The sequence below is a fragment of the Dendropsophus ebraccatus genome, chromosome 4 (assembly GCF_027789765.1).
Source record: "Dendropsophus ebraccatus isolate aDenEbr1 chromosome 4, aDenEbr1.pat, whole genome shotgun sequence".
Classification (NCBI taxonomy): Eukaryota; Metazoa; Chordata; class Amphibia; order Anura; family Hylidae; genus Dendropsophus; species Dendropsophus ebraccatus.
The window spans coordinates 10955153-10979543 of NC_091457.1; the positions used below are offsets into that span (position 1 = coordinate 10955153).

The 24391-nt window shown below is 45.5% G+C and overlaps 1 protein-coding gene across 2 annotated transcripts; it reads left to right on the forward strand.

Annotated features, from left to right (window-relative positions):
- The first annotated feature begins 1964 nt into the window (after positions 1-1964).
- On the forward strand, positions 1965-23890 carry LOC138789430 (natural cytotoxicity triggering receptor 3 ligand 1-like). Of its 2 annotated transcripts, XM_069968072.1 has the most exons (7): positions 1965-2147; positions 8899-9249; positions 11252-11590; positions 17856-17912; positions 19571-19648; positions 20941-21299; positions 23320-23890. In XM_069968072.1, the coding sequence occupies exons 1-7, from the start codon at positions 2069-2071 to the stop codon at positions 23338-23340; spliced, it is 1284 nt and encodes a 427-aa protein (XP_069824173.1). In that variant the 5' UTR covers positions 1965-2068; the 3' UTR covers positions 23341-23890. The 2 variants fall into 2 exon arrangements, with proteins under 2 accessions (XP_069824173.1, XP_069824174.1); XM_069968073.1 differs by lacking the exon at positions 17856-17912 and having other exon boundaries at positions 23320-23889.
- Positions 23891-24391: the final 501 nt, after the last annotated feature.

Sequence of the window (24391 nt, forward strand, 5' to 3'; positions counted from 1 at the left end):
CCCATGTGTGAGATGGAATCACAGTCGGGGGTACATCATACTATAAAATAATAAACTTTAATAATTCTCATTAAAACCAGCCCCCACAATACAAAACATCCAACATATATAAACAAAGAGCCAATGACTTGTAAAAGCTCCAATCCAGTGATCGCTATAGAATGTTCTTACCAGTCAGGTGTTTTCAAAATAGACTCGTAATCCACTATATGGCTATGTTCACACTACGTAAAACTACGGCCATTGTTGCCAGTGCAGTGGAACACAGCCTATTAAGCAATGGGGTCCCGGCCGGAGCGCACACACATCGTATACGCTCCGGCCGGGATCTGTGCGGCCTCGCAAATAACTGACATGTCAGTTTTCTGCGGCCGGAGTTCAGTGAATAGCGCCTGCAGAAAGACCTATCAGTGCACAAAGTGAAGCGAGCGGCTCCGGACACTCTCTTCACTGTGTGCTATGGGAAGCTCTGATGCGGGCGCGCGCTCATGCGCCCGCATCAGAGCTCTGCGGCCGGAAAGATCACCCGGCCGGTACTTAAGTACCGGCCGAGATGATCCGGCCAGAGACTGTCCGTTCCGTAGCCTATGAGTGGAAAGAAGGGCACAGTATATAATTACCCTATTTAACCCTAAGGCCTTATGCACACGTTCAGTATTTTTTTCTGGTCCTGAAACAACCCGTGAGAAATTGCAGATTGGACATCCGTATTTCCGTAATTCCATTTTTTTACTACTCATTGCTTTTCAATGCACTTCATCCGGATTTTTTTGCGGAAATACGGATGCCAACATGTTACAATCCGTAAACAATCCTTAACCAATTGATTTCAATGAGAGGATCCGCAAAGAAAATTGGGTCCGCACCCGGTCCGCACTAGGACATGTCCTTTTTTTTTTTACGGATTGATTTTCATCCATTTCTGCTACTGATCGTGTGAATAGCCCAATAGACTTCAATGTGCACTAACTCGGATACGGAAATACGGATCCATAAATTACGGAACGTGTGAATAAGGCCTAACAGGGAGATGTGTATACTACCCCTGCTCGCTCAGGGTCTACCCCGAACTACCCCTTATTGCGATCGTCTTTAAGATCGCTTAAGCCCATCTTTCACATAGGGCGAATCTTTGAAAGACTGTTTACACGAAGCGATCTGCGAATTTTTAGCGAATGACGATTTGAGAACATGTTGAAAGATCAAAATGAACGATTTCTTGATCGTTTGCTGTGTTTACACGGAACGATTATCGCTCAAATGCGATCGTCACTGCGAAAATTCAAACGATAATCGTTCCGTGTAAACGCAGCATAAGACTCTGCTATGTGCGAGATGAGTAAACGCAATGCGCATGTTAATGCCGCTATCTCTTTCTTATGTCAGCTGCGCCTGTCAGTTCTCTTAGACTTTTTCTGACAGTTAGTTCTGCAGGCGCACTAACTAACTGTCAGAAAAAGTCTAAGACAACTGACATGTACACACACACACACAGAAATATATAGTGAGAGATGTGTATATAGGGATAAATATACATATAAATACATAGAGATATAAAGATGTATACAGATACATATATAGGTCTATACAGGATATATAACAGTATGAAGAAGTTTCTGCCATGTGTGGTGACCAATGCTTCACAATATTATGGAGACATGTGACACAGGAGGGAGAGGGGGAGGGGGGAGTGTACAGGGAGCTCTAAAACAAAAGGGTGAGGAGACTGAGCGTGAATAATAAACTGGCCAATAGGAAACCAAGTTCAGCCTGATCTGTCAGACAGAAGGTGTGGATAAAAAAGAGGAGCCGCCCATGGAGCAGGGATGAGGAGAGGAGGAGAGGAAACTGATGCAAGGACCAGCCCGACTCCCACATTGTCAGTTGCTGAAAAACTACAATTCCCATCATGCCTGGACAATTAAGGATATAGCTGTGGCTGCCCAGGTATGATGGGAATTGTAGTTTTTCAGCTGAAGAGCTCAGCGTACACCCTCATTGGACTTCCCTGTATGAGTTTTCTCCCTTTATGTTCTGATCTTGGTATTTGGCTGATTATATTCACGGAATGGAGATGACAGTATACTGGTCTGTGCTGATCCCCCTGGTTATACTCTGCAGCCTCCTCTCCTATCACTGTACACATGGTAAGTGTCTCCTATATACTCCTATCACTGTATACATGGTAAGTGTCTCCTATATACTCCTATCACTGTACACTATATACTCCTATCACTGTACACATGGTAAGTGTCTCCGCTATATACTCCTATCACTGTATACATGGTAAGTGTCTCCTATATACTTCTATCACTGTACACACTGTAAGTGTCTCCGCTATATACTCCTATCACTGTATACATGGTAAGTCTCCGCTATATACTCCTATCACTGTACACACGGTAAGTCTCCACTTTTACTATATTATAGTTCTGGCTGCAGCTGCCACCCCACCACCCCAGTCACATGTCATGTATATACAGTCCCTTACAGATGTTCTGTCGCTTCTCCATGTTGCAGAAACCAAAGCTATAAACTGACGTAAAATGTATCCATTGGTTTTGGAAATGATTTGGTTATGAAAGCGGAGACCCTCCCAAATGAGGTTTTTTAACAAAAATAAGTTTTCTTCACTGCTCAAATATTGATCATTTAATGAACTCGGGAAGGTCAGATTTTGGCGAGACAAAAGTTTTGTCGCCCACAGAAAGTAATGTGAAAATGAAACAAATAATTCACTTCTAATACGAAGCTGTTTCCTAACATTGGTGAAGGACGTTGTGCTGCTATTAGAGCCATCTTTAAGATTTTGTGTGACTTCCATGAGCTTGAAGGCGGCATCCATGTGTATCGACAATGATTCATACAACTTATTGATGAAGATTACAGGAATAGCAGAGAATGCCGTCTTACATGCCTCCCAGAGGTCAGCGCTGGATAAGCCCTTTAATGGTGCCAGCCACCTCGGCAGTGGATTCGGTCTTCAGCCTCTTAATAATCCAGACTTTGCTCGCAGGGTAGATGTTTGGCTCGGTGTCAGAGGTCGCAGGGGGGATGTTAGGCATGGTGTCGGAGGTCGCAGGGGGGATGTTAGGCATGGTGTCGGAGGTCGCAGGGGGGATGTTAGGCATGGTGTCGGAGGTCGCAGGGTAGATGTTTGGCATGGTGTCAGAGGTCGCAGGGGGGATGTTAGGCATGGTGTCGGAGGTCGCAGGGGGGATGTTAGGCATGGTGTCGGAGGTCGCAGGGTAGATGTTTGGCATGGTGTCAGAGGTCGCAGGGGGGATGTTAGGCATGGTGTCGGAGGTCGCAGGGTAGATGTTTGGCACGGTGTCAGAGGTCAAGGTTCAATTCAAGTGAAGGTCTGGGGTGCTGGAGTTCTTTTTATAACATCTTTGCATTTGAAGTGAATTATTTGTTTGATTTTCACATTACTTTCTGTGGGCGACAAAACTTTTGTCTCGCCAAAATATAACCTTCCTGCCTATTGTGGGTGTGGCTTGTCTCAAGTGGTGTTTTTTTTCAGAATTTTCTAGTTATACTTTTACAGTCAGAACACAAAAGGAGCATTACACACCCCAATATCAAGTATATCAAGTCCCTATTATATTACACACCCTAATATCAGGTCCCTATTATATTACACACCCCAATATCAGGTCCCTAGTATATTACATACCCCAATATCAGGTCCCTATTATATTACACACCCCAATATCAGGTCCCTAGTATATTACATACCCCAATATCAGGTCCCTATTATATTACACACCCCAGTGTCAGGACCCTAGTATATTACACACCCCAATATCAGGTCCCTAGTAGTGTTGCACGATGCACCGAAATATCGATACTACTATCGATATTCCGGGCCGAAAAACAGTTCGATACCAGGATTTCCTGGTATCGAAACTTTGTTAAACTGCACTATTATGCAGTTTAACATAAAGTATAGCGCAGGGAACACGGCCGGCAGCTATATGAGCGCCGGCCGTGTTCTCTGTCTGCCGCCCCCTGCTCCCACCTGTCATCTCCTCGGCGCGCGCACCCTCTTCCCCCGTCGGCGCCAAATTCAAATAGCCAGCACATAGCTATTGCTAGTGCCGGCTATGTAACTATATAGATGCCGCTGTCACACTGACAGCGGCATTACCCCCCTCCTGAGCCCGCTCCATATACAGCGGGGGTCAGCTACTGTGTGTAGCAGACCCCCGCTGCTAATGACTGCGGGCAGAGCAGGGTCACGGGCTGGAGAGGGAGAGCGGTGTCCGGGAGAGGAGAAGGCTGGAGCAGGGCGCGACAGGAGATGCGGCCACTACATCTGCACCGGACTATGAGGTGGTGGGGGCGGCAGGAGTGTGAGGAGGCGGGAGGCCGGGGCCGGCAGGAGACTCCGGAGCAGACACAATGTGGGGGGTTTACAGTCGGCCTGACTCTGACTGGGAGGGAGTGTGTTGGCTGGTGTGTTATATGGCTACAACCCCCATCATCCCCCCTGCTGGCTGGTGTGTTATATGGCTACAACCCCCATCATCCCCCCTGCTGGCTGGTGTCTGTTATATGGCTACAACCCCCATCATCCCCCCTGCTGGCTGGTGTCTGTTATATGGCTACAACCCCCATCACCCTCTGATTGTTAAAGTGTTACATGACTACAACCCCCATCCTCCCCGATAGCAGTTGTGTGTTACATGACTACAACCCCCATCCTCCCCGATAGCAGTTGTGTGTTACATGACTACAATCCCCATCCCTGGCAGCTGAAGTGTTATTGTCCATACTACCGAGCAAGTGCAGAAACCACCCAATACAGTACCCCATAAAAAGATGGTACTAAATAAAACTACAGATCACAGCGCAAAAAATGCCCCTCACCCCCCAGCCAGACAGGCGGAGAGATAAAAAAAGTGAGGCAGAGTTGGGCAAGTTTTTATTTATTTTAAATAATGGGGACTTTATTTTTAAAGTAATAAAATTAGGGAACATAAATTGGTTCGTACTGACCTGAACCTGGGGGAGGGGGGGGGGGGGGTCATTTCTATTCTTATGTTTGTTTGTTTGTTTGTTTTTTCTTAAATATAATTTTTTAAGTATCGAATTGGTATCGAGCATTGAAAAGAAAAAGTTGGTATCGGTATCGAACTCAAAATTCTGGTATCGTGACATCACTAGTCCCTAGTATATTACACACCCCAATATCAGGTCCCTAGTATATTACACAACCCCAATAGCATGGACCCAAGTATATTACACACCCCAGTATCAGGTCCCCAGTATATTACACAACCCACCTCAGAGCAGCATACAGACTGTGGCCCAGAGATAGCACCCTACTGACTGACTGTATATACTGGTAGTTTGTGCCCATATGATGCAGCTGCACCCTATATCATCATACTAATACCCCCTACCTCCTCCTGCCCCTGCATTATCATACTACTACCCCCTACCTCCTCCTGCCCCTGCATTATCATACTACTACCCCCTACCTCCTCCTGCCCCTGCACCATCATACTACTACTACCCCCTTTATCCTCCTGCACCTCCACCATAATACAGCAGCTGAGGTGTATGATGAGGTTCTGCAGCAGCTGAGGTGTATGATAAGGTTCTGCAGCAGCTGAGGTGTATGATGAGGTTCTGCAGCCGCTGAGGTGTATGATGAGGTTCTGCAGCCGCTGAGGTGTATGATGAGGTACACGTCGAGAGCGCTGTGATAACCGATAACACCCTGTATATTGTATACACCTAGAGATCAGTAATAATCAGCTGCCCCCATATGACTAGTGTGTTGGCATCTTTTGTAGAGTAGTGGCACAGCACAGGTTAGGGTTACTGTATATTATACTGAGCATTTACACTACAGTGCGGAGTGACAGTGGATGGCGGTTACAGTACAGTGCGGAGTGACAGTGGATGGCGGTTACACTACAGTGCGGAGTGACAGTGGATGGCGGTTACACTACAGTGCGGAGTGACAGTGGATGGCGGTTACAGTACAGTGCAGAGTGACAGTGGATGGCGGTTACACTACAGTGCGGAGTGACAGAGGATGGCGGTTACACTACAGTGTGGAGTGACAGTGCAGAGATTTTATTAAATCGCAGCATTTGTCCACTGGAACATTGGCGGCCATAGGGACATATGATCAGGAAACCAAAAGTATTGGCTCATAGGGATCTGTAAGAGGTGATCAATGAGAACCCTAATCTAACATGTAGAAGGGAAGAACCTCCAAGAGCCATTGGTCCATAGTCACCTGATGAACCTGATGACCCCCAAGCACAAGTCTAAGTACAGTACAGGCCCATGTGGAAATTGTTCCCTTTGTAAACATGTACCATGCAAACCGTTACAGTGTACAGGGCAGGTGTGTCTAGTGGTGGTGTTACAGTGTACAGGGCAGGTGTGTCTAGTGGTGGTGTTACAGTGTACAGGGCAGGTGTGTCTAGTGGTGGTGTTACAGTGTACAGGGCAGGTGTGTCTAGTGGTGGTGTTACAGTGTACAGGGCAGGTGTGTCTAGTGGTGGTGTTACAGTGTACAGGGCAGGTGTGTCTAGTGGTGGTGTTACAGTGTACAGGGCAGGTGTGTCTAGTGGTGGTGTTACAGTGTACAGGGCAGGTGTGTCTAGTGGTGGTGTTACAGTGTACAGGGCAGGTGTGTCTAGTGGTGGTGTTACAGTGTACAGGGCAGGTGTGTCTAGTGGTGGTGTTACAGTGTACAGGGCAGGTGTGTCTAGTGGTGGTGTTACAGTGTACAGGGCAGGTGTGTCTAGTGGTGGTGTTACAGTGTACAGGGCAGGTGTGTCTAGTGGTGGTGTTACAGTGTACAGGGCAGGTGTGTCTAGTGGTGGTGTTACAGTGTACAGGGCAGGTGTGTCTAGTGGTGGTGTTACAGTGTACAGGGCAGGTGTGTCTAGTGGTGGTGGTGTTACAGTGTACAGGGCAGGTGTGTCTAGTGGTGGTGGTGTTACAGTGTACAGGGCAGGTGTGTCTAGTGGTGGTGGTGGTGTTACAGTGTACGGGGCAGGTGTGTCTAGTGGTGGTGTTACAGAGTACAGGGCAGGTGTGTCTAGTGGTGGGGGTGTTACAGTGTACAGGGCAGGTGTGTCTAGTGGTGGTGGTGTTACAGAGTACAGGGCAGGTGTGTCTAGTCCATACAGAACTGCGGTACACTGTGTGAATAGTAGTGACAGCCCATACTGCAGGAATAACCTCAGTAATGCAGTCATCCTGCCCCTGCACACATTGCTCCAGTTCATTGAGGTCACATGGTCATTAGGGAACAGCTGCTGGTTTCCAGCCCACAGCGCCACCAGCTGGAAGCTATGTTGTCCTACCGTGTTTTTTATGAATAAGGTTCTTGCATGAGATTTATGTAACCGAGGGGACGTTTTCTTACTGACATCATTGCTCGTACTCTGTAGCACGCCCGCTGCAACTATGTGATCATCCAAGTGTGCTCGGTACAGTGTTATAGCGAGTGCAGCTGCAACATCTTCAAGCTGGTTATGTTTTATTTTACATTGTACACTCGCCCTCCGAATACACAACCAGTGAGTAGGGCACATGGAAACATTGGGATGGACACCTTTTTGTACCAATTATGTTTTGTGATATGATACATTTGTATAATGACGTTGTTTGCTCTCGTGTTAGGCTCAAAAATGTCGGTGTCAGACCGCAGAAACGTCGCACGCACCCTAATTGTTCTGCTGTGTTACACCTATTGTTGTTTGAAGACGTTATGGAATAAAAGTCATTTTAAATATTCAGAGTGCTGTGGAATATCTGTCTCCTATCTATCTATCTATCTATTATCTATCTATCTATCTATCTATCTATCTATCTATCTATCTATCTATCTATCCATCTCCTATCTATCTATCTATCTATCTATCTATCTATCTATCTATCTATCTATCTCCTATCTTCTATCTCCTATCTATCTCCTATCTATCTATCTATCTATCTATCTATCTATCTATCTATCTCCTATCTATCTATCTATCTATCTATCTATCTATCTATCTCCTATCTATCTATCTATCTATCTATCTATCTATCTATCTATCTATCTCCTATCTATCTATCTATCTCCTATCTATCTATCTATCTATCTATCTATCTATCTATCTATCTATCTATCTATCTATCTATCTATCTCCTATCTATCTATCTATCTCCTATCTTCTATCTCCTATCTATCTATCTATCTATCTATCTATCTATCTATCTATCTATCTATCTATCTATCTATCTATCTATCTATCTCCTATCTATCTATCTCCTATCTCCTATCTATCCATCTCCTATCTATCTATCTATCTATCTATCTATCTATCTATCTATCTATCTCCTATCTATCTATCTATCTATCTATCTATCTATCTATCTATCTATCACGGATAGTGAAATAACTCTTACTCCAAATGGATTTGTGCATCATGGAGCATGAAGAGGTTAAAGCTTTGACCAGAGGATCTTAGTTTATTGCATTGTAATCATTATATCACCTTAGCTTTGTACTATAGAGGGTATATATAACACGTCATGTTAGGCTATGTTCACACTACGTGAAACTACGGCCGTAGTTCTCGCCGCAGAACTACGGCCGTAGTTTTGCGGGGGGGGGGACATAGCTTTATTTTTAATGGGATCCCGGCCGGAGCGTACACACATTGTATGCGCTCCGGCCGGGATCCCGTGCGGCGCCGGAAAAAAAGACCTGTCAGTTCACACAGTGAAGCAAGCGGCTCTGGCCGCTTGCTTCACTGTGAGCCATGGGAGCTCCGCGGCCGGAAAGATCACCCGGAGTCATAGAACGGCCGGTTGTTCACGTAGTGTGAACATAGCCTTACTATGCTGCTGATTAGATTCTACCTGTTTGTCTTTCAGGTAAATTACAGATCCGCAGGGTGGATTCCCCTATAGAGGTCCCACCAGGTCACAATACAACCCTCCCCTGTCTCTTCCATGGATATGAGGCTTCATCGCTGGTTCTCTCTATAGTTGGCGTGCGCTGGAATCTGAGAACACTGGAAGAAAAAGAAAAAGAAGTGTATTTATTTAACGGTGGAAATCGAACCCAATACAGACCTGGATCACATATACCAGACAGCGGACTTATAGGAGGAGATGGCAGCCTGTATATATCCAATATACAGCCCAGTGATGAAGGAGAATACACCTGCTCTGTGTATGTCACTCCTGAGAAAGCAATAAGGAAAGTCACTATGAAGGTGTCAGGTAAGTATTACTATACACACAATGGAGGTCACAGCTCATTGACTATACCTGGGAATCTCATCAGGCAAAGCTAAACACCAGACACGTCCTATAGACATAAGTGACACTGTTCCTGGATAAAAAGGTCAAACCTTACTTTATTCTAATGTTATACCAGCATAAATACTATATTTAACAAAAATATTTAATTATTTTTAAGTATTTCCATCTCAGATACTTATTGTAGTTCCACCTGATATTCTTAATGCTTGATAGATGCTGGTCTTAAATGGGGAGTGTATATAGGGAGAAAGAGTACAGGTGTATACTTACCTGTCCTGCTCCCCTGCAGCTGCTGGTTCCCAGGCTGCCCAGTGTCCGCTACTGTATTCTTCAAAACATCTGCTGGTGTGCTGTGCGGACAGGAAATGAACAACCCCCTCCCCATATAGGCCGACCCCCCTCCCCCATATAGGCATGCCCTAGTAAATTAACCTCTTTCACATATAGACAATCCTCTGTAAGTTAACCCCTCTTACAGAGGATTGCCTACACAGGGGGAGGGGGTTAAAGTACAATCCTCTGTAAGTTAACCCCATCCCACCATGTAGGCATCCTCCTGTTGGGTAGCAATTTCCCAGTGTAAAAACAATACTTACCTAGCTGCAGCGCAGCAGACATCCATCTGGCAGCAAAAAAAATCCAATGGAGTACTCATTTACGAGCCTCCACTGATTGCCCCCTACAAAATTTGAATATGCAAAGAAGGGGTCCGTGGAGTCTCAGTTACGAGTCTCAAAACACGGGAATAGCCAGATATCCCTCTCTCCAGAGAAGGAAGCCCATTGCCAAGGGGTGCCTCCTAGTGGGGAGAGCACCAAACCCCCCTGATACGTAGTCCCTCAGGTCCTCACTCTGTTGCGAGCTTTGGGACCTAAATAGGGAAACACCAGGGTGGCCCCTGTAAGTCAAAGTCTAACTCTGTGGCGAGTATAACGACATAAGACAAGAGTTGCCAAGGCTAAGCATCCATCCACAGACTGCAGTTTCGGGGTATTTTCCCCCTCGTCAGTGTGGAGACTCGTAACTGAGGCTCCACGGACCCCTTCTTTGCATATTCAAATTTTATAGGGGGCAATCAGTGGAGACTCGTAAACGAGTACTCCATTGGATTTTTTCGCTGTTCAGTGATTGTTGTGTTTTGTTGGTCTATTTTTCATTGTCCCAGTAGCCAGAATCCTACCTCACACTGACGAGGGGCAAATACCCTGAAACTGCAGTCTGTGGATGGATGCCTAGCCTTGGCAACCCTTGTCTTCTATGTTGTTATACTCGCCACAGAGTTAGACTTTGACTCACAGGGGCCACCCTGGTGTTTCAATATTTAGGTCCCAAAGCTCGCAACAGAGTGAGGACCTGAGGGACTACGTATCAGGGTGGTTTGGTGCTCTCCCCAATAGGAGGCACCCCTTGGCAATGGGCTTCCTTCTCTGGAGAGAGGGATATCTGGCTATTCTCGTGTTTTGAGTAACTCGTAACTGAGGCTCCACGGACCCCTTCTTTTCAAATGATGTTGGCCCAAGGTGCCCAGGCCTTTTCAGTGTCGGCCAACTGGGCCCCTGATTCGATGAGCACCGATACTATGGTGGTAGTTCCGCTGCTCAGGGGCGGATTAACTTTACTATAAGCCCCGGGCTGTTCAACGAGGCAGCCCCCACCTCACTGTTACTATAGCAGCACTAGCCTGGTGTTCATAGTACAGGATAGATAATGTCGTGATGCCCTGATTTTTGCTAAATTGAGGTAGAAAAGCAGCAATGTTTTTGCAAATCATGACAGAACTTTAGAAAGGAGACAATACCCCACTGAAAGGGCCCAAAACGAACCTGTTATAATCCGCTTCTGCCCCCGCTGGATATAACATGTGAATAAGTAATGGGTAGTTGCCTCTGCAGCTGTCTCGTATGGTGCGGATCAGTATTTTTTATTACATTATAACATTAATGTCTTTGTTTCTCCTCAGCCGTACCGACCTGTACAGTAAGTGACTCCCGACTAAAGATGCATCCAAACACTGAGAGATCGGTTACATGCTATGTCAGCGGCTTCTATCCAGAAACTGTGAGAATACGTTGGGTGAAGCATGGGAATGATTCCTTGAACAAAGCGAAAATGGATAACCGGACCTACACCAGTATACCAGTACAGAACCATGATGGAACCTACATTGTGAGAAGTTTAGTGTCCGTGAGGCCTATGAGCACGGAGGAGGATGGAGATGTATATTCCTGTGTCATCACCCACAGGTCACTGAGAGACCCTCTTACCTGTGATGTTACCCTATCAGTGAAACCTATTAAAGGTATGGTATATTACTCTCTCCTATATGGTATATAATGCTATTTTCTTCTATATAGTATGTGGTGTTATACTCTCCTGTATGGTGTGTCATATCACTCTCTCCTATATAGTATGTCATGTTATTCTCTCAACCTGTTGAAGGTATTTCAGTATCTATGTCAGGTGACAGATTAATTCTTGTGGTTAGTACAATACAGTGTACATTAATGGATCTACTACTTAGAATGATCCTTGCACTGCCGCTGCTTAGGGCTCGAGTACAATGATTGCTGAACCCCCCACTCCTCCCAACAGATCTTTATAACCAATCCCTCCTAACTGGAGATGTTCCTGATGATTGAAGGATGCCAAATCCTATACCCATCCACAAGAAGGGCAGTAGAGAAGATACGGGTAACTACAGGCCAGTTAGCTTGACATCTGTAATAGTAAAATGTTTGAAACTTTTCACAAATAAGAAGATAATTGATCACCTAAAAGTCAACAACTTGATGGACCTGAACCAGCATGGCTTTTCTGCAGGCAGATTATATCAGACTTATCTCATTGATGTATTTCATTATGTCACAAAAGTGCTGGATGAAGGTGGTGCCATGGATATCGCCTCCATGGACTTCAGCAAAGCCTCTGATACAGTTCCCCATAAAGAGCTGATAGAGAAGTTAATGAGAATTGGACTTCATCCATGGATAATTCAGTGGATTTGTGGTTGGCTGAAGGATAGATATCAGAGGGCTGGAGTATATTCTGAGCAGAGGTCCTGTAAGGGTATTGACATAGGAGAAGGTTTTGTAGGTAAGGATAGTGACATAGGAGAAGGTTGGTAGGTAAGGATAGTGACATAGGAGAAGGGTTGGTAGGTAAGGATAGTGATATAGGAGAAGGTTTGGTAGGTAAGGATAGTGACATAGGAGAAGGGTTGGTAGGTAAGGATAGTGACATAGGAGAAGGGTTGGTAGGTAAGGATAGTGACATAGGAGAAGGGTTGGTAGGTAAGGACAGTGATATAGGAGAAGGTTTGGTAGGTAAGGATAGTGATATAGGAGAAGGTTTGGTAGGTAAGGATAGTGACATAGGAGAAGGGTTGGTAGGTAAGGATAGTGACATAGGAGAAGGGTTGGTAGGTAAGGATAGTGACATAGGAGAAGGGTTGGTAGGTAAGGATAGTGACATAGGAGAAGGGTTGGTAGGTAAGGATAGTGATATAGGAGAAGGTTTGGTAGGTAAGGTGTGTCTGTTTGCTGCTTCTGTACATCAGTGCTGCACACCTCTTACCACTATAGTAGGTGCTCAGTGGTCAATAGGTTCTTTAACCAGGATACTAGAATAGGTAGTAAGATCACGGCACTCTTTAAATCATGCAAAGTGAAAGTTTATTGTACAGTGAAAATAAACAAGGTGTAACTCCGAACGTTATGATAAGTACAAGAGAGCAAGAGACCATAAGAGCAACGTTTCAGTCCAGCCAGGACCTTCCTCAGGCCGCGGAGTATAAACGCTTCCATCAATTGAAACTTTTGACATGTCGCTCAGACATGTCAGCAGTTTTGTTTAATGACAGGGACACTTTAAGAATCTAAATACGGATTGTCTGACGGAAAGAAGCGAAAGGGGGGGACATGATCAAAACCTTTAAATATGTTAAAAGACTTAAAGGAGAAGTCCAGCCAAAACTATTTTTTAATATGTTATTACTTACGGAAAGTTAGACAAATTTCTAATGTACATTAATTATGGGAAATGCACATATAGGGCTATTTCCCTTAATTTAATAGATCCGGGAGACTTCAGATTCTCTGAAATACCGTGACGTCATGAAATGGGGGTGTAATTACAAAGGAGTGTCCAGCAGGGGCGCACTATATATAGAAGTCAATGGTATTCATTGAGTACCATTGACTTCTATATATAGTACGCCCCTGCTGGACACTCCATTGGAATTACAATGGATGTGTATGTGAATGTAATATACAGTGTGTTTTTGATTGAATACATTTATGAAATACTTTGGGGAGCAAGTGTCCTTGCTCCCCAAAGTATTCTATAAATGTAATCAATCAGTACATTTGGATATCCATTACAGTAAGCCCGCTGAACCGCCACCGCCGCCGCCCTGGACTACACTGAACTACTACTCCCATCACCTGCTCATAGCATGAGCAGGTGATGAGAGGTGTAGTAGCTTTGTTATCGCTATGAGATCGCCGCCGCTGATGCTGCCGGGCGCCGCTCATCACTGCACCCATCATCGCCCTCTGCTCCCCCCTCCTGCTTCTTCTGGGATCCAGCAACTTTACACTATCTAATGGCTGCCTCCCCGCCCGGCCGCCGCTCTCTAATCACACATACTGCCTGGGGACACCAGGAAGCACCAGGAGCTGGAATGTGTGATCGGAGAGCGGCGGCCGGGCGGGGAGGCAGCCATCAGATAGTGTAAAGTTGCCGGATCCCGGAAGAAGCAGGAGGGGGGAGCGGAGGGGGATGATGGCTGCAGTGATGAGCGGCGCCCGGCAGCATCAGCGGCGACGATCTCATAGCGATAAAGCTACTACACCTCTCATCACCTGCTCATGCTATGAGCAGGTGATGGGAGTAGTAGTTCAGTGTAGTCCAGAGCAGTGGCGGGTGGCGGCAGCGGCGGGCTTACAGTATCCAAATGTACTGATTGATTACATTTATGGAATACTTTGGGGAGCAAGGACACTTGCTCCCCAAAGTATTTTATAAATGTATTCAATCAAAAACATACTGTATATTACATTTACATACACATCCATTGTAATTCCAATGGAGTGTCCAACAGGGGCGCACTAGATATAGAAGTCAATGGTACTCATTGACTTCTATATATAGTGTGCCGCTGCTGGACACTCCATTGTAATTACACCCCCGATTCGTGACGTCACTTTTTTTTAGAGAATCTGAAGTCTTCCTGATCTGCTAAATTAAGGAAAATAGCCCTATATGTGCATTTTCCATAATTAATGTACATTTGAAATTTGCCTAACTTTCCATAAGTAATAACATATTAAAAAATAGTTTGGGCCGGAGTTGTCCTTTAAGGTTCAGAAGCGTTTTTAATAATAATAAAAAAATTGACCCCAAGGACGTCCAGCTTATTGCAAATACCACTGATTTGTTCAAGGAAAACGTTCCTCCCATGATTAAAAAGATCACTGAGGACTTGCAGAGGTGGCACAGGGGAATGTTCTCTTGGTCTGGTCCATGCTTTGTCTTTAAATGAATGTGCTCCCCCGAATACTCTATTTAGTCCAAGCCTTACTGATCAATATACTTCTATTCTACTTCCGTGAACTTTCCTCCTTACTTACCAAGTTTATCTGGGCCCACAAACTGTCCTGACTTGCTAAAACTTCCCTGTCCCAAGACAAGCAGAGGGGTCGGCACAGTTTGACTAAATTATTGGTTAGAGTTGATGCCGCTCTCTCCCCGATTTCTCTTCTAGCCGCCCCCTGGTTCCTCTACTCATCATGTAGGCTCTCATCCCACAATTGCACCTACAGTAAAAATATGCCACAAACATCTTTCTGTCGTTTTTTTGGTGCCTCATCTCTCCCCGATGTTCCATCCTTCCCAGGGCTGCAAGACCCTACGTTTCGAAGATGGTCCAAGGTAGGCAAGGACTATATTTCATGCCTCTTCTTGGCTCTCCCAATGTGGCCTCAAAGATCTCTCTGATCCCTGTCCCCTTGGGTTTTGGAGATCCCTTCAGCTTTACCATTTCCTTCTTTTTCTCCCATCCCCTTCCTCTTTTGCTCATTTTCTTATCCCTTTAAGTCACTTTACATGGGCTCTGGTCCGCTTCGGCACTCACTTTCCCTTCTTTATGCTATGTTGGGCTCCGCACCCGATCAACCTAGCCCTCCCTATCTGGCCACCTGGGAAGCAGACTTGGGCTTGTCCTTGTCTGAAGCTCAGGTTTCCCAGGCTTTCACACCCAATCGTCATCTATCTCATCCCGAGTGCAGGAAGCCAGGTCTAAGGTTTTGTTCAGGTGATCCCGGGTCCCCACACAAATTCAGAGGATCTTACGGGGAGGAGGGAACTTTCTTTCCCACATTCTGGAGTTGCCCCAAACTGACGCCCTTTTGGAAGGAGATGTATCTCTACCTTCACAGATTGTCAGGTGTCTTTTACTCCGGTGTTCTTCTTCTTCTTGCACTCTGAGCTCCGTCACCTGGTTAATGCTGCAAGAGTCTGTATACCTGCCCTCTGGCATTGCCCAGACCCTCCTCTCATCTCTATGTGGTTGCTCAGGTTAGAAGTCATTAAGCGTATGGAGAATCTCATGGCGTAGTTTTACGACTGTTCTGCTCGCTTTTTCCATATGTTGTATTATTTGGACCAATTCACACCAATAGCTCCTTCCCTACCCCTTCTGTTTCTCTTCTCTTCCTGTTTCAGCTCTATTTGGATCTGGTTTCCATTACTGCATTTTATGATATCATATGTTGTACCTATTTTTGGGCCTTTTTTCTGTAGTTACGTCTACCACATGTCAACTTGACAATTGCTTCTTTGTCTGTGAGTCCGCAGATGACCGGCACTTCCTGTGTTTGGCCTCTAGTCTTTTTTTGCATAAAAAACAAACAAAAAACACAGAAAGTCCCATGGCTCCCATTATAACTAAAAAAATAATAATGAATGTAAATTGAAAACCTGTTTTATATCACATCTACTGCTGATTTAGATTTTGAAACCTATAACAACAGGGACACTTTGGTGCCCATTGGGCCACTCATGGTTGGTACATGTCTTGTAGTTTTACTTGTTCAAAAAAAAAAAAACAATAGTACAAGTGAATATAAGAAAATACATGTTCTGGGAAAAATATACATGTATCTACTTTAATATATATCTGTATTTTCAGAAAATGGCTCCTTCAGAACTAATCCGACTATTTATCTTCTTCAATTATAAAACTCTTTAGCTACTTTCCATAAACAGGTTAAGTCCATTTCCAAGCAGACCAGCTCATTGAGTGATCACCAGAAGGTAAATCTCCGTCGGACCAGGCAGAAAACAGGGTGTCCTCTCAAAAATGGCCGCAGGTGATCAATAGCAAAATTCCGTATTGAAACCACTTGTGATATCAGTAGCGGTCCTTACGAACCATTTGCGGGTTTAACAGTCCATAGAGTATAAAAAATAGATGTCTTGTGGCAACACGTTTCTGCCCTCTAATACAGGAGGGCCTTTCTCAAGCTCAAGAGAACTCTTTACTGGCACTTTAATTTTACCATATAATGTATTATGATGCCAAAAAAAGTTCAGCCTATAGTAAAACTGACATATAAAGTTTTTACTACAGGTCAGTACGAATCCAACAATACCAAATTTGTTTACCTTTTGGTATACATACACGCAGCGTATTAAGATACTTACCGTCTTCTCATTTTCCTCTTCAGTGCTTCATATTGCCACTTGAGTACTTTGATAGCAGCGATCTACTGCCATCGCTCCGTGGAATAGGAGCAGCGGCAGCAGACCGCCTCTATCCTCTATGGGCTGCCCGGACCATCTAGCGAACACCTGGGCAGCCCCCCGCACCTCTCCGCGGTCCCCCTATACTCACCCGCTTGCTGCCGCCGCTCTATACTCAGCGCTTGTTTGCCCCTCTATGTCGTCCCTTGTAATAGGGGCTTTATACTATTCACTTGTACTATTGATTTATGCAAAATTTGTTGAACATTTGGTGTATATTTATTGGGGTATTCCAACTTAAAGCACATATCCCCTAACCACAGGATGGAGAGTAAGGGTGTAAAACAGAACTGGCTCAGGTGCCCCTAGCAACCAATCAGATTCCACCTTTTATTCCTCAGGTTCCTTAAAAATTAAAAGTGGAATCTGATTGGTTGCTTGGGGCCACTAAGACAATTCTACTTTACACCAGTTTGATAAATCTCCCCCATAGTGTCAAATTGCAGGAAGTTAGACCACTGGGACCCTCCACGACCCTAAAGACAGGGACCAGAGTCTTCCATGAGAATCAAGCATCGAGTTACAAGGCCACTTTATTTATTGTCTAGGGGAGCACTGGATATATCCGAGCACAGCATTTAGCACATCGCCAGTGCGCCAATAGACAATGAATGGAGAAACATCCATGCATCACTTGCTTCTCCATTTTGAGACTTGGGTTCCTGAGATTTGGGAGGTCTCAGCAGTCGGACATTGTGTGATCTGACATTTAGATTTTTAACCTGGAATACTTCTTTAATGAAAGTATCATTTTTTTTCAGACTGCGAAATCAAGAAATGTGCTCACCATGATTTGCCCAAACACCATAGAGGTCAATGTAAGTTGAAACTGATAGACGGTGCCCCCTGTGAGTCACTGGATGTATCTACACTGTAATCACCTATATGGTATGCAGTGTCTGTGTAGAGCTGGTATCAACCTGTATATGGTCACTTTATGAGGTAATATTGGTGTTTGTGGAGTGTGTTTTATTTAGTAACATTGTTGTTAGGGTAATATATGTCCCTTGTAAACTGGTACTGTTAGTATTATTGGTATTAGTATTGTTAGTGTACTGGACTTCATTCGTATGGCAGTAATGGCTACTGGGTGCAATATACAGTGTAAGGCTATGTTCACACATATATGCACAGTACTACTCCTCCCATCATCTGCTCATAATGAGCAGATGATGGGAGGAGTAATACCAGGGCCATCACTAAACAGTCTGCCCACCCCCCTCCCCACTGCCGCCATATATGCACTGTACTACTACTCCCATCATCTGCTCATAGTATGAGCAGATGATGGGGGAGTAGTACCTGTGCAACCCCTATGATATCTCTGCTGCCGGCCGTGCCGCTCTTCACACATGAGCTTCATCATGCCTCCTCCACTCCCCCTCCTCCTCCCGGCCGCAGCTCTCTGCTCACATGCATGCTGGCCGGGGACACCGGAAAGCATTGGGAGCGCAGTGCTCCCTGCGGGGTGGGGGAGGGCTAACATGGCCGGCATGCATGTGAGCAGAGAGCGGCGGCCGGGCGGTGAGTCAGCGGCAGGATAGTTTGAAGCTGGGAGGAGGAGGAGGGAGGAGCGGAGGAGGCATGATAAAGCCCATGTGTGAGGAGCGGCGTGACCGCGGCTGAGATGTCATGGGGATAGCACAGGTACTACATACTATGAGCAGATGATGGGAGGAGTAGTACTGTGTATATGTGAACAGCACCGAGCAGGGAGGGAGGGGGGAGGTAGATGGCACCTCTCTCCCTCCCTGCTCAGAGCCCTCCAAATGTTTTCGTTGAATACATTTATGGTATAGTTCAGGGAACAAGGACACTTGCTCCCCAAAGTATTCAATAAGTGTATTCAATCAAAAACATACTGTATATTACATATACATACACACCAAGTGAATCCATAGAGTATCCAGCAGGGGGCGCACTATTTATAGAAGTTATTGGTACTCATTGACTTCTATGTATAGTGCATCCCCTGCTGGACACTCCATAGGAATTACAAGTGATTTGTGACGTCACGGCTTTGGGCAGAATTCTGACACTCCATAATCTACTAAATTAAGGGAAATAGCAATATATGTGCATTTCCCATAATTAATGTACATTAGAAATTTGTCTAACTTTCCATAAGTAATTACATAATAAAAAAATACTTTTGGCCGGAGTTGTCCTTTAACCTACTGGTAGACAACCGTATGTACTGGGGGTAACTGTACTTACTGTGGGACAACTCTATTAACTAAGGGGCACCCATCTACCCCATTATTATATACTATACCAGTACACCAGTACACTTTTGTGTTCAATGAATAGCGGCTGCAGAAAACTGACGTCAGTGTATGTGTATACGCTCTGGCCGGGATTCTATTCATTCACGTATAAATCACATTGTGTGAACATGGCCTAAGGAGCGGTCATCACACTGATCACTGCCACTAACTGTGGATCCATTAATTTTGTTCTCTTTTCTTCCTTACAGGGGACAGCACTGGGATAACAGTTGTGATTACATACATGGTTCTTCTTATTATCGCAGGAATATATATTTATAAAAATGGTAAGAACTTTACATACATTGTCTACTAGGAAATCCTTCTGATATAAAGTATATGTGGTAGTAGCCGGACTGGAGATGACTATCCTATCCCTGCTCGATTGAGTCTGCTGGAAGCTGAGCCCCAACTAGGAGGTGTTACAGCTTGCAGCAGATCAGGCTCTTGGAAACTCCTCTTTGCACTGGAGAATAAACTAATTTTTCTACATTCTGGAAGCACAGACAGATATATGAAAGCTACCACGTGTCACCTTGTCCTAACAGCTATCCAACAGTGCCAGCAGTTTGGAATTCCTGTCTCTTCCAAATGACAAGTTATAAAGTACTATTTCGTGTACGGAAGAACCCCGCTGACACACTGATGGTCAAAGTGTATTTAGTTTATTCAAAGATGGCAGCATTATATATCCTGGGGGCGTGTGTTCTACTACTAAGGGTGGTATTACACGGAACGATAATCGTCCGAATTGGCCCGATTCGGCCGATTATCGCTCCGTGTAATAAATGCAACGATCAGCCGATGACAACGATCAGCCGATCGTTGATATAGGTTAGACCCTATTTTCGTTGGGCGCCGACCGCGCACCGCTGCGTGTAAAGCGGGGCGTGGCCAGCGACTAACGATATACATTACCCATCCATGTTCCAGGGCTGCTCCTGCCGTCCGCTTCTCCCGGGGTCCCGCGCGCGCTCTAGCTTCACAGAGGCCTGTTAGCTGATAGGCCGCTCAGCAAATCACAGGCGGTCCCGGCCTGTGATTGGCTGAGCGGCCTACCAGCTGATAGGCCGCTGTGACGCTAGAGTGCGCGCGGGACCCCGGGAGAAGCGGACGGCAGGAGCAGCCCTGGAACGTGGATAGGTAATGTATGCCAGTTTAGCAAGGGCTGCAAGGACATCGGTAACGATGTCCTTGCAGCTCTTGTCAAACGATTATCGGGCCGTGTAATAGGCCCAGTAAACAAGCAACGATCTAGCAGATCGCTGCTCGTTTACAGGTATTATCGGGCCCTGCTCGGCCCGTGTAATACCACCCTAAGGCTTGTGTCAGTATTTCATTGGCTGAGGTACAAAAAGAGTTACTTGCATAGCACTAGTGTTTACTTACATTAGAAATGTAACCATCACTAAGTGTTTAGAAGGTCAGAGCCATATCGTAATGGCTTCTTTAAATATACAAAATATGACAATATTCTTAACACTCTAGTGTGTGAGTACAGAGTGAACCCCCGATACATACAATACTGAATGACACACATTCTATGTGTTCTATTAAATTATATTGTTTTTTTTTACAGTGTTACTACGGGTATCGGAGATTACTAAAAATGGCAGCGATACAATTCTGGTATGCCGTATATCCGGCTTTAGACCACAAAATCTTGTCATAAAGTTGTATTGGCAGGAAGACTCAGGAACGCGGACAACAAGACATGAAGTAGATTCCTGGAGACTCAGAGATAATGGTGAGAAGGATGAGCTGTTACACACCAAGGATTCCGCAGACCTGTACCTGGATCCTGTAGTAATGTCAGATACATGGCTCCACTTCCACTGTGTCTGCCTCATACATCTATCTCAACACATATCTGATGAGAAATGGATCATTCTGGAGGTTCACCATAAGGTTCTGAGGTTGAAAATTTGTAAATTAAAAGTAAGTATTATTTAAAGTGTCAATGTCACGATTTTTTTTTTTTTTTTTTTTTGCAGAAATCAATAGTCCTGGCGATTTTAAGAAACTTTGTAATTAGGTTTATTATTATTAACCCCAGGGGGAATAACCCTAACCCCAGGGGGAATAACCCTAACCCCAGGGGGAATAACCCTTACCCTAGGGGACTTCTAGTATAAGTGGGAAAAAAAAATGTTTTATTATTAATAAAAAAAAGCCCCTTCCCCTAATAAAAGTTTGAATCACCCCCCTTTTCCCATGTTATAAATAAAAATAAAAAAGCCAACGCATAAAATAAAAGTTATACAAATTACATATCGTTGTAATCGTAACGACTTGAGGAACTTTTAAAGGACACCTGTCGCCCCCCGTGTCGGGGTGACAGGCTCCTGACCCCCTGTTAGACCCCCCTATACTTACGTGATCCCGCCGGGTCCCGCTTCCTGAGTCGGCCGGGTCCCGGAGATATCAGCTCCCGAAGCCCGGCGCGCGCGCTGACAGCAGAGTCAGACGCCCATAGAGAATGAATGGGGAGTCCGATGCTCCGTGATTCTCTATGGGCATCGGACTCATCTCTCAGCGCACGCGCCGGGCTTCGGGAGCTGATATCTCCGGGACCCGGCCGACTCAGGACCCGGCGGGATTAGGTAAGTATAGGGGATCTAACAGAGGGTCGGGAGCCTGTCACCCCGGCACGGGGGGTGACAGGTCCTCTTTAAGCACAAGGAGGAAAAAACGAAAACGCACAAATTGAAAAATTGGCCCGGTCCTCTAAGGGTTAAAGGGGTTGTTCACCAAAATTATATTTCTTTCAGATCAGAGATCTGTAATTTACTTCTATAAAAAAATCTCCAGTCTTCCGGTACTTATCAGCTGCTGTATGTCCTGCAGGAAGTGGTGTATTCTTTCCAGTCTGACATAGTGCTCTCTGCTGCCACCTCTGTCCATGTCAGGAACTGTTCAGAGCAGCAGCAAATCCCCATTGAAAACCTCTCCTGTTCTCCAGACTGGAAAAAATACACCACTTCTTGTAGGACATACAGCAGCTGATAAGTACTGGAAGACTTGAGATTTTTTTTATAAGTAGTAAATTACAAATCTCTGGCACCAGTTGATTTGAAAGAAAACATTTTTGGTGAACAAACCCCTTTTATTGCAAACAACACCTGAACTAAAGACGAGAGTGGTGCTGTCTGTGGAAGAAAGTGACCATGTTTTCCTACCACTGGATAACCCCTTTAAGCATCCCTGGGTCATACCAGTCCACAGTGAAGCCTTTGGGAGTAATGGCTGCTCTTGACTATGCGGCAGTTCTGCTTTTTGGTTATACAGCTCCTATGCAGAACTATGAGCCTCCATGGTAACAAACTCTGTCTAGACCGATCCTACAGTCGTACTCTCTTAGCACAGACCATTAAAAAGGTTATCCAGGAATAAGAAAGAAGATTAGCTTCTTTTAACAGCACCACACCTGTTTGTGTGTAGTATTACATCTTGTCTACATTAACTTCAGTGGAACTGAGCCATGATCCCATACCCAAACAGAGGACAAGAGTGGCGCTGTTTCTGCAAGAAAACAACCATGTTTATTAATCCTTTATAACCCCTTTAGGGTGCGTTCACACCTACTGGATCTGCAGCAGATCTGATGCTGTGTTCAGTTATTTAGATGAAATCAGCTGCAGAAAATCAGCTGCAGATCCTGTAGGTGTGAACGCACCATTAATGTTTATTTGAAGGGGGTCCGACCTATGGATTCCTTGAGGAACAGCGTAATAAACAGGCCATAGAGTTTCATTGTGTACTTGTCTGTATAAGCAGCCATGTCTGGTCCTGCAGCTCAGCCCATTCAGTCTCATTTAATTGAGATATTTCCCAATGACGTGAGCTCCGTCCATTATCATTACCCCGACCATTAGCCGTACAGATACTAGGACTATTACTAATACAGTTTTACTTTTATCAAATGTTTCATGATTTTTTTTCTTCCTTTGTTTTCTAGAAAATGTTAATCCACCAGTGATCCGCCATCAGGGGCTGGCTGGCAAACTTTAGCCTGGGGGGCCAGCACACAGCAGTGCCCCATGAGTAGTGGACAATCATCAGAACATAGGAGAACTGTTGCCAAACCTAAACATCCCAAGTGGGCAGGGGGTGAGGGGAACATGATATAGAATCCTTACTTACCTGTCACTGTGCCCCCACAGTGCAGCGTCACTGCTCACAAAACGGTCTCCTGCAGATCCTGGTCCTGCAATGTCACATACTTACGTGAGTGGGTACCGTATTTTTCGGACTATAAGGCGCACCGGACTATAAGGCGCACCTCCAATTTTAGCCTGCTAAGCCATCTAGGTTCATATATAAGGCGCACCGGACTATAAGGCGCACCGGACTATAAGGCGCACCGCATTATAGTGTATAAGTTTGGCGGAGGAAGCACGGAGGAAGCTGGAAGCCTCTCTCCCCTTTGCCCGGTCAAAGCAACATGGCGCCGGAGTCCCTGCGGCTCCCCCTCCCTCCTGCTCATATGCCGGCGGCGGAGCAGTGTGGCAGACTGCTCCGTCACACACAGCATCAGCAGGGACACGCAGGGAGCCCATGGCAGCCCGTACTCTTCCCTCATCTGACAGGTAACAGAGTGCCTGACAGAACAGCCTGCCTGCAAATACCTTCTCCCCGGACCCTTGCCGAGCTTAACCGCAGAGCCGCAGCATAGGCCTTAGGCCCCGTTCCCACTGAGGAAAGGTAGCGGAAATCCGCGACGGGGCGGACAATTCCGTTGCGGATTTCCGCTACCTTTCCTCAGTGGGAACGGGGCCTTAGTTTCCCTCTGCCTCCACTCGTGCTCCCCCTCCCCTTCGGAATGCAGACACCTCAGCACAGCAGCGCTCAGCCCCGTCTGGAGAGAGCGGGACAGCACAGGAGTCCAGGTGAGGGAGCGCTGCGCTGCGTCTATCTGTGCCATGGAGGCCGGAGCTGTCCCGGTCCACATATAAGGCGCACCGGACTATAAGGCGCACTTACAATTTCTTAGAAAATAATAGTATTTTAAGTGCGCCTTATAGTCCGAA

What these genes read in the sequence shown, in the direction of transcription:
- LOC138789430 (XM_069968072.1), top strand. Translation starts at nt 2,069, where the DNA reads ATGGAGATGACAGTATACTGGTCTGTGCTGATCCCCCTGGTTATACTC. An exon ending in AGTCACTATGAAGGTGTCAG is followed by an intron (nt 9,250 to 11,251) that starts GTAAGTATTACT and finishes GTTTCTCCTCAG; the next exon opens with CCGTACCGACCTGTACAGTA. An exon ending in CAAACACCATAGAGGTCAAT is followed by an intron (nt 17,913 to 19,570) that starts GTAAGTTGAAAC and finishes TCTTCCTTACAG; the next exon opens with GGGACAGCACTGGGATAACA.